The 10,808-nt window shown below is 47.0% G+C and overlaps 1 protein-coding gene across 2 annotated transcripts in view; it reads right to left on the reverse strand.

The window, feature by feature from the left end:
- Positions 1–5,700: 5,700 nt before the first annotated feature.
- adam9 (ADAM metallopeptidase domain 9) overlaps positions 5,701–10,808 on the reverse strand; it is a 27,939-nt gene continuing 22,831 nt past the window's right edge. Inside the window, exons 21-24 of one of the 2 annotated variants that reach the window (XM_053325397.1) lie at positions 8,369–8,468; positions 7,311–7,340; positions 6,943–6,998; positions 5,701–6,414 (exon numbers count right to left, since the gene is read on the reverse strand). In XM_053325397.1, the coding sequence (XP_053181372.1) occupies positions 6,345–6,414; positions 6,943–6,998; positions 7,311–7,340; positions 8,369–8,468 (256 nt within the window). In that variant the 3' untranslated portion in view covers positions 5,701–6,344. The remainder of the gene's footprint in view (positions 6,415–6,942; positions 6,999–7,310; positions 7,341–8,368; positions 8,469–10,808) is intronic. The other variant, XM_053325398.1, reaches the window with a different exon arrangement.

Genomic DNA, 10,808 nt, shown 5'->3' on the forward strand with positions numbered 1-10,808 from the left:
GCTGTGAGAGCAGCTAATCTCCGCTACTGACCTCCAGGAACGAGTCTGAGCGGCTCCTCTCTCTCCCGGTGTCCTGGTGTCCTTCTCCCGGTTAGATGACAGCTCGCGACACCCAGCATGGACGCGAGGCCTGAGGAAGTGACGTCAGCGCGTACAGACGGAGGGGGGGGGGGGGGGGGGCTATAATAAATATATTAATGTTTATAAATATTTCCGTTGTAATAGACATGTGAAATCTAACCTGATTAAATAAACCAACTTTATGTTAATGAAACATTCACTTAATGAGATTCCTCCTGTTTATACTGAAGATACACACACACTAACACACACACAGAAACACACACACAGAAACACACACACTAACACACACACACTAACACCCACACTAACACACACTAACACACACACTAACACACACACAGAAACACACACACTAACACACAGAAACACCGACACTAACACACACTAACACACACAGAAACACCCACACAGAAACACACAGAGAAACAGCCACACTAACACACACACAGAAACATACACGTTGACCGCTCATTGCTTTATGCTGATACAGAAGCTCACAGTAATGAACATCATAAACACGGCCAGTAAACTGCATCAAACTAAAGAGCTTTGAATATAATATATAAGTAATATATCTACAGATATAATATATATATAATATATAAGTAATATATCTACAGATATAATATATATATAATATATAAGTAATATATCTACAGATATAATATATATATAATATATAAGTAATCTATCTACAGATATAATATATATATAATATATAAGTAATATATCTACAGATATAATATATATATATATAATATATTCGTTCTTCTTGCGCTCATTTGTACCCGCATTCTTGTTCTTTGGGTCACGACCCAAAGCTCATGACCAGAGGTGAGGGTAGGAACCCAAAGCTCATGACCAGAGGTGAGGGTAGGAACCCAAAGCTCATGACCAGAGGTGAGGGTAGGAACCCAAAGCTCATGACCAGAGGTGAGGGTAGGAACCCAAAGCTCATGACCAGAGGTGAGGGTAGGAACCTTTCGGCTCAGCTCTCTCTTCACCACGACGGATCTGTGCAGAGTCCGCATTACTGCAGACGCCGCACCGATCCGCCTGTCGGTCAGGGGGTCCGGTACCCCGTACTCCCAGAGAACCCCCCGCAGGACTCCCCGAGGGACACGGTCGAATGCCTTCTCCAAGTCCACAAAACACATGTGGACTGGTTGGGCCCCATGCACCCTCAAAGATCCTGCAGAGGGTGCATGGGGCCTCCAACACCCCTGAATAGACCTTACCAGGGAGGCTGAGGAGTGTGATCCCCCTGTAGTTGGAACACACCCTCCGGTCCCCCTTCTTAAAAAGAGGGACCACCACCCCAGTCTGCCAATCCAGAGGCACTGCCCCCGATGTCCACGCGATGCTGCAGAGTCGTGTCAACCATGAGAGCCCCACCACATCCAGGGCCTTGAGGAACTCGGGGCGGATCTCATCCATCCCCGGGGCCCTGCCACCGAGGAGCTTTTTAACCACCTCGGTGACCTCCACCCCAGAGATAGGAGAGCCCACACCCGAGTCCCCCAGCCCTCACCATGACTCAACGTCCCCCGCCTCCCCCGGTACGTGGTCGAAGCTCTCCCGGAGGTGTGAGTTGAAACTCTCTCTGACAGAAGACTCTGCCAGACGTTCCCAGCAGACCCTCACAATACGTTTGGGTCTGCCAGGTCTAACCGGCATCCCCCCCCACCATCGGAGCCAACTCACCACCAGGTGGTGATCAGTTGACAGCTCTGCCCCTCTCTTCACCCGAGTGTCCAAGACATGCGGCCGCAAGTCCGACGACACGACTACAAAGTCACTCATGGAACTGCGGCCTAGGGTGTCCCCCCCCCCCCCTTATGCTTGAACATGGTGTTCGTTATGGACAATCCGTGACGAGCACAGAAGTCCAATAACAGAGCACCGCTTGGGTTCAGATCGGGGGGGGGGGGGCGTTCCTCCCAATCACACCCCTCCAGGTCTCACTGTCGCTGCCAACGTGGGCGTTGAAGTCCCCCAGCAGAGCGAGGGAATCCCCAGAGGGAGACTCTCCAGCCCCCCCTCCAAGGAGTCCAAGAAGGGTGGATACTCTGAACTGCTGTTTGGACCATAGGCACAAACAACAGTCAGGATCCGCCCCCCCCCCCACCCGAAGGCGGAGGGAGGCTACCCTCTCGTCTACCGGGGTAAACTCCAACATACAGGCACCAAGCCGGGGGGCAATAAGTAAGCCCCCCCTCCCCGGCGCCTCTCACCAGTGGCAACTCCAGAGTGGAAGAGAGTCCAACCCCTCTGGAGGAGACTGGTTCCAGAGCCCTTTCTGTGCGTCGAGGTGAGGCCGACCACCAGCTCAGGCTCCTTCCCCACCAGAGAGGTGACGTTCCACGTCCCTAGAGCTAGCTTCTGCAGCCGAGGATCGGACCGCCAAGCTCCCCGCCTTCGGCCACTGCCTAGTTCACAACGCACCTGATCCCTTTTTCCCCTCCTGCGGGTGGTGGGTCCACTGGAAGGGGGTCCCCATGTTGCCTTGCCACTAGGCGCTCGCCATTGAGCCCCACCCCCAGGCCTGGCTCCAGGGGGGGGCCCCCGGTGACCCACATCTAGGCAGGGGACACGTGGTTCCATTTATGTTTTCCATCATAAGGATCATTGTGAGCTACCCTTTGTCTGGCCCCTCCCCCCGGACCTGTTTGCCATGGGAGACCCTACCAGGGGCATAAAGCCCCCGACAGCTGAGCTCCTGGGGTCATTGGGACACACAAACCCCTCCACCACGATAATGTAGCTCAGGGAGGAGTGTGATAAGATAGATATATAATATATATGTAATATATCTACAGATCCAGATCTCTTAGTAGAGCAGGTTTCACTAGCAGACTCAATTATTCCACAAGTGATTAAACAGCTAAACACACAGCTGAGTATTAACAGCAGACTTCTTCTCTGAACAGAGCTGTGTGTCTGTCTTTAGACTTCTAGTTTGTTTAGTTTAGTTATTTCTTCTCTTCTCTTTGTGTCTCATGTTCCTGTCTCCATGGAGACCAACATGTTGACCCACTGAGCAATACTTTCTCTACAGGGAGAATAAAGTTTCTATCTGTCTTTATAGTGAACCCTCTGTATGCAGACTGCAGCATTAATGTCTCCACTGTGTTTAATGATCACAGCTCAGACTACAGGTGGAGGTGCTCCCCTGCTGGTCTATCTGTGTACTACATGTACCTGATGCTCCAAACCTCCTGGATCACATGACTCAGTCGGTGTTACAGGGTTCATCTGGAGGAACTGCAGTTATCTGGATAAAAGAGGATGAGTCTGTTTCTAATGAATGAAGCTCGACTACAGGAGATAAAAGACAACTTTATATTCTTAAACAGTGGAATCAGGTACGTCAGCACTTTGGGATAATCAATCAATCAATCAACCATTCAATCAACCAATCAACCAATCAATCAACCAATCAATCAACCAACCAATCAATCAACCAACCAATCAATCAACCAATCAATCAACCAACCAACCAACCAATCATTCAATCAATCAACCAACCAATCAACCAGTCAACCAACCAACCAACCAACCAACCAACCAACCAACCAATCAATCAATCAACCAATCAACCAACCAACCAATCAATCAATCAATCAATCAACCAACCAATCAAGCAATCAATCATTCAATCAACCAACCAATCAATCATTCAATCAACCAACCAACCAACCAACCAACCAATCAATCATTCAATCAACCAACCAACCAATCAATCAACCAATCAACCAACCAACCAATCAATCAATCAACCAATCAACCAACCAACCAATCAATCAATCATTCAATCAACCAACCAACCAACCAACCAATCATTCAATCAATCAATCAACCAATCAACCAATCATTCAATCAATCAACCAACCAGTCAATCAACCAACCAACCAACCAGTCAACCAATCAACCAACCAACCAATCAATCAACCAATCAACCAATCAACCAACCAACCAATCATTCAATCAATCAACCAACCAGTCAATCAACCAACCAACCAATCATTCAATCAACCAACCAACCAGTCAATCAACCAACCAACCAATCATTCAATCAACCAAGCAGCTGTAATCCTGATGTTGTGCGACCTCGTTCAGATGTTGGTATTTCTAAAAATGTAAAAACCATGAATGAACAAACCACGTTATGAATGTCTAATGTTTCCTTTCCGTTACGAGATGAATGTTAACACGTAACTTCTGTTTGAATAAACTTTATTAAATTATCATCATGTGAAGCTGCAGAACATGTTCGATGTTGGATCTTCACAGCAGTCATCATGTGAATGCAGCGCTGGCCGTTGCCGCGGTAACCTGAAACTGTCCTCGTGCCTTTAAAAACGTCCTCAGGAGGTCACATGACACAGCAACATTTAATCATTTTAATAATGAAATAAAAACTCGTTACCACAGATTATCAGATTTACATTTGCAAGAAAACAAACCAACCAAAGAAAACTTCTATAAAATCATTTATAATAGAAAAAAGTGATGAGATCCTCTGCGTTGCTATGGCGATTAATTAAAGGGAGATCAGGTGTGTGTTTACCTGCCGTGGTACCAATTACACAAACAGACACAGGTTTAATATCAATATACCTGAAATATATATCTGACATATATCTGCACTCCAGAGATTTTCTCCTCCTCAGTTTTTTGTCTTCATGTCAACTAAATGCTAACATGCTAACATGCTAACAATGGAAACAGCAGGTATAATGTTTGTTTAGCATGTTAGCATGCTAGGCTAGTTAGCATAAACACAATGTACAGCTGAGGACGGTCGTTACTTTAAAGGTTTTTATTTTAACCAGACAATCATCCGGTTATTAATATTCATCCTGATTTCATATCAGCTGATTTATTGATTTGTGATCAGACTGATCGATCAGTAGCTCAGGTGTTCTTCTGATGATCTGATTGGTTAACACGAGCTCAGGTGTTCTTCTGATGATCTGATTGGTTAACATAATATTTAATGAGCAGAATCAAAGCAACAACCAGGAAGTGAGGTGTGAGTCATGTGACCTTCCTGCAGTCTGAAATCATTTCCTCATATAGATACACATAATTATTAAACCCTATATATACCGTGTGTGTGTGTGTGTGTGTGTGTGTGTGTGTGTGTGTGTGTGTGTGTGTGTGTGTGTGTGTGTGTGTGTGTTTCCAGACTGAAACCTGACCCTTCAGCTGTTCTCTCGTCTGTAAATAACATCAGCTGACTCGTCTGTTTCTTCTTCTGGTTGTTTTCTGTTCAGACGGCGTGTTAACTTCCTGTTCTTTTCAAATTAAAAAAAACTCTGAAGCAGTTAAAATAAAACGAGGTCCTTCTCTCACACAGTGCATCAAAGCTAATGAGGCTAACTAAGCTAACGAGGCTAACTAAGAAAATGAAGCTAACTAAGCTAACGAGGCTAACGAGGCTAACTAAGCTAATGCTAACAGTGAACAGACATTTGGTTTCCTGTTGAGAACAAAACTTGAACGTTCATCATGTGCCCAGACTCAGACCCAGACCCTGGTCCAGGTCCAGGTCCAGACCCTGACCCTGGTCCAGGTCCAGACCTTGACCCAGACCCTGGTCCAGGGGAGCTAACGTTACATTCCTATGACAGTGCTGAGCAGAAAGAACGTGCTATCAGATGCTATCAGACGCTATCAGATGCTATCTGACGCTATCAGATGCTAACAGATGCTATCAGATGCTATCTGTGCTTCATTCAGAGACAAAGAAAGAAATAAACAAAGTGTGAACTCTGTGTCTTCAAACCAGCCAATCAGAGAGCAGGTGTTTGATAAAGAGACACGCCCCTTTACCTGTGCATTAGCCTTTAGCCTGCTAATGCTAGTTAGCCTTTAGCCTGCTAATGCTAGTTAGCCGTTAGCCCGCATGCTAAATGAGTGACAGCAGTTCAGTGACGCAGGTTGATGACACGACGCGTTCTGTCGGTCGTGTTGATGACGTCACAGTGCCTGAAGGAGGATTGTGATTGGCTGGTTTGTTGACAGAGAGGGGTCATGTGACCTGATGTGAGTCAGCTGACTGACAGCAGTGATGCTTCACTTCCTGTTGGTTCTGGTGGATCCAGTCCGGTCCGGCTGGGTCCGGTATGTGTTCTGGTTTCAGGACCGGCAGTCTGCCATCTTGGCTGTTGCTAGGTAACCAGCTCTGAGTGGGGGGGGGGGGTTGAAGGGGGGGGGAGTGTCAATCAGGTGTGGTGGGCGGGGCCACCCTGCTCTTAGACAGGTGGGGGGGGTGCGGGTCTCTGAGGCACCAGAGGCTGAGACACAGGAGACGGTTTAGGTTTCCTGAAAAACAACAAACAGCTGATCAATAAACAAACAAACAGCTGATCAATAAACAAACAATCAGCTGATCAACAAACAAACAATCAGCTGATCAATAAACAAACAATCAGCTGATCAACAAACAAACAAACAGCTGATCAATAAACAAACAAACAAACAGCTGATCAATAAACAAACAATCAGCTGATCAATAAACAAACAGCTGATCAATAAACAAACAATCAGCTGATCAATAAACAAACAAACAGCTGATCAATAAACAAACAAACAGCTGATCAATAAACAAACAATCAGCTGATCAATAAACAAACAATCAGCTGATCAATAAACAAACAATCAGCTGATCAATAAACAAACAAACAGCTGATCAATAAACAATCAGCTGATCAATAAACACACAATCAGCTGATCAATAAACAATCAGCTGATCAATAAACACACAATCAGCTGATCAATAAACAAACAATCAGCTGATCAACAAACAAACAGCTGATCAATAAACAAACAGCTGGCAGGAAGTGTTCTTACGGAGGAGGAGGAGGCCTCGCAATGAAGGAGGAAGATGTCCTGCTGGTCTGCACCACCTGCACGCACACACACACACACATACACACACACACAGACACACACACACAGACACACACACACACACACACACACACACACACACACACACACACACACAGACACACACACACACACACACACACACACACACACACACACCATCAGTGTAATGTTCAATTTTATGCAGATGACATCATTTTATATGTAACTGACTCAGTGATAGTAGTATTACAGTAGTACTACAGTGATAGTAGTACTGTAGTACTACAGTACTACTGCAGTACAGTACTGCAGTAGTACTACAGTGTGAGTAGTAGTGAGTATTTTACCTCCTCTGGTTGCAGTAGTTGAGCGTTGTGCTTCACATGCAGAGAAAACAGATGTTAGAAATTAAAAAGTTAATGTCAGTGACACACAAACACACACACACACACACACACACACACACACTCTCTCTTTATTAAACACACACATTCTTCATATTCTACCTCTAATGACTCACAGTTCTAATTATTCACAGCTGCAGGTTGACTGTGTGTGTGTGTGTGTGTGTGTGCGCGTTTTTCTATCATGGTGGGGACCGCAACCTGACATATTACCAACCCTGTGGGGACCGACTCCTGGTTTCCATGGTAACGAGCATTGGAATCAATAGCAAACAGCCTCCTGATAGGCCTGGTCCCCACAAGGTTGGTTTTCCTGACTGTGTGTGTGAACCCCAGAGGTCACACACAGTACTGCAGTGTGGGGACCTTTTCCTGACAAAGTGTGTAAGTGTGTATATTAGCATGTTAGCTTCGTATTAGCATATTAGCTTAGTGATTAGCCCCCTGGGTTAGGGTTTCAATCCAACATTTGTTCAAATACTGAATATGAATTGTACTGTGGGTAACAGTGATGTCAACTGTATGCTAATAGACGTTAGCATTACGGGTCCCAACGAGGGGGGGGGGCAACATTCAGGTTTCAGATTTATGAGAGTTTTTGATATTTCAAGTCATTTTTTTGTTCAAACAGAATTATGATGAATTTAGGAGTTAAAATTACGTCTGTAGACCCTTTAGAAAGGAACCCAGTCAGGGTCCCCACCAGGTAGTAAAAACACGTATGTGTGTATAAGGTGCTTGTGTGTGTGTGTGTACCTCTAACACACTAACTCTACCTGAGTCTTACCTGCAGCGCTGTGACATCATCATGATCCTGGTCAGCAGGGTCACAGACGGGTCGTTATCATTAACATGATTATTATGTCTGATTGGCCGAGGCGTTGCTACGGTAACTCATTCAAAACTTACATAACTAATAATAATATCTATTCATATATTTAGTTAGTTTAGTTGTTTAGTCACACACACACACACACACACACACACACACACTAACTCACCCCGTCTCGGACGATGTTGCTGGCGTTGCCGCGGGTAACAGGCGGCTGTGCTCTGGGAGGCGGAGCTCTGCTGGGATTGGATGAAGCTGCTCCGTCAGCTCTGGTGGAAAAAGACAAAAGCTGAGTTTAATAATTTATCTTTTTATTTAAAGTAACAGAAAAGTACTCAGATATCACAGAGCAGGTACGCAGAGAGCCCGTTAGGAAGAGCTGGTCACCAAGAACTCGTCACCAAGAACTGGTTACCAAGAACTGGTCACCAAGAACTGGTTACCAAGAACTCGTTACAAAGAACTCGTTACCAAGAACTTGTTACGAAGAACTGGTCACCAAGAACTCGTTACCAAGAACTCGTTACCAAGAACTCGTTACCAAGAACTGGTCACCAAGAACTCGTTACCAAGAACTGGTCACCAAGAACTGGTCACCAAGAACTGGTTACCAAGAACTGATCACCAAGAACTCGTTACCAAGAACTGGTCACCAAGAACTGATCACCAAGAACTGGTCACCAAGAACTGGTCACCAAGAACTGGTCACCAAGAACTGGTCACCAAGAACTGGTTACCAAGAACTGGTTACCAAGAACTCGTCACCAAGAACTTGTTACAAAGAACTGGTTACCAAGAACTTGTCACGAAGAACTCGTTACCAAGAACTCGTTACCAAGAACTCGTTACCAAGAACTGGTCACCAAGAACTGGTCACCAAGAACTGGTCACCAAGAACTCGTCACCAAGAACTGGTTACAAAGAACTCGTCACCAAGAACTTGTTACAAAGAACTGGTTACCAAGAACTCGTCACCAAGAACTGGTCACCAAGAACTCGTCACCAAGAACTCGTCACCAAGAACTGGTTACAAAGAACTCGTCACCAAGAACTGGTTACCAAGAACTGGTTACAAAGAACTGGTCACCAAGAACTGGTCACGAAGAACTCGTTACCAAGAACTGGTCACCAAGAACTGGTCACCAAGAACTGGTCACGAAGAACTGGTCACGAAGAACTCGTCACCAAGAACTGGTTACGAAGAACTGGTTACGAAGAACTCGTTACGAAGAAATTGTCTCAGTGTAATAAAGTAGAACATATCTGATGGTCCTTGAACGCAGCACAGAGATCAGCTGTCTGACTATTAATAGAACAGCTGACTGCTCGTCTGCCGTCAGCTGCTGCCAACACTCTGCTGCAGGAAGTGATGTCAGCAGTGACCTGTGACATCACTAATAACAGAACACATGACCTGGAACAACCAATGAGAATCAATCTGACTATGAGATGAACGGATCATTTAAAAAAATAAAGAGTCCTAATAAAGGCCCCTTTGTTGCCCCTCCGAGGGTATCTGTTGCCCCTCTGAGGGTCTCTGTTGCCCCTCTGAGGGTCTCTGTTGCCCCTCTGAGGGTCTCTGTTGCCCCTCTGAGGGTCTCTGTTGCCCCTCTGAGGGTCTGTTGCCCCTTTGTTGCCCCTCTGTGGGTCTGTTGCCCCTCTGTGGGTCTGTTGCCCCTCTGTTGGCCCTCTGAGGGTCTGTTGCCCCTCTGTGGGTCTGTTGCCCCTCTGTTGCCCTCTGAGGGTCTCTGTTGCCCCTTTGTTGCCCCTTCGAGGGTCTCTGTTGCCCCTCTGAGTGTGTCTGTTGCCCCTCTGAGGGTCTCTGTTACCCCTCTGAGGGTCTCTGTTACCCCTCTGAGGGTCTCTGTTGCCCCTCTGAGAGTCTCTGTTGCCCCTCTGAGGGCCTCTGAGGGTCTCTGTTGCCCCTCTGAGGGTCTGTTGCCCCTCTGAGGGTCTCTGTTACCCCTCTGAGGGTCTCTGAGGGTCTCTGTTACCCCTCTGAGGGTCTCTGTTGCCCCTCTGAGAGTCTCTGTTGCCCCTCTGAGGGCCTCTGAGGGTCTCTGTTGCCCCTCTGAGGGTCTCTGTTGCCCCTCTGAGGGTCTCTGTTGCCCCTCTGAGGGCCTCTGAGGGTCTCTGTTGCCCCTCTGAGGGTCTCTGTTGCCCCTCTGAGAGTCTCTGTTGCCCCTCTGAGGGCCTCTGAGGGTCTCTGTTGCCCCTCTGAGGGTCTCTGTTGCCCCTCTGAGGGTCTCTGTTGCCCCTCTGAGGGTCTCTGTTGCCCCTCTGAGGGCCTCTGAGGGTCTCTGTTGCCCCTCTGAGGGTCTCTGTTGCCCCTCTGAGGGTCTCTGTTGCCCCTCTGAGGGCCTCTGAGGGTCTCTGTTGCCCCTCTGAGGGTCTCTGTTGCCCCTCTGAGGGCCTCTGAGGGTCTCTGTTGCCCCTCTGAGGGTCTCTGTTACCCTTCTGAGGGTCTCTGTTGCCCCTCTGAGGGCCTCTGAGGGTCTCTGTTGCCCCTCTGAGGGTCTCTGTTGCCCCTCTGAGGGTCTGTTGCCCCTCTGAGGGTCTCTGTTGCCCCTCTGAGGGCCTCTGAGGGTCTCTGTTGCCCCTCTGAGGGT

This window comes from Scomber japonicus, chromosome 9 (genome assembly GCF_027409825.1).
Source record: "Scomber japonicus isolate fScoJap1 chromosome 9, fScoJap1.pri, whole genome shotgun sequence".
In the NCBI taxonomy this organism is placed as follows: domain Eukaryota; kingdom Metazoa; phylum Chordata; class Actinopteri; order Scombriformes; family Scombridae; genus Scomber; species Scomber japonicus.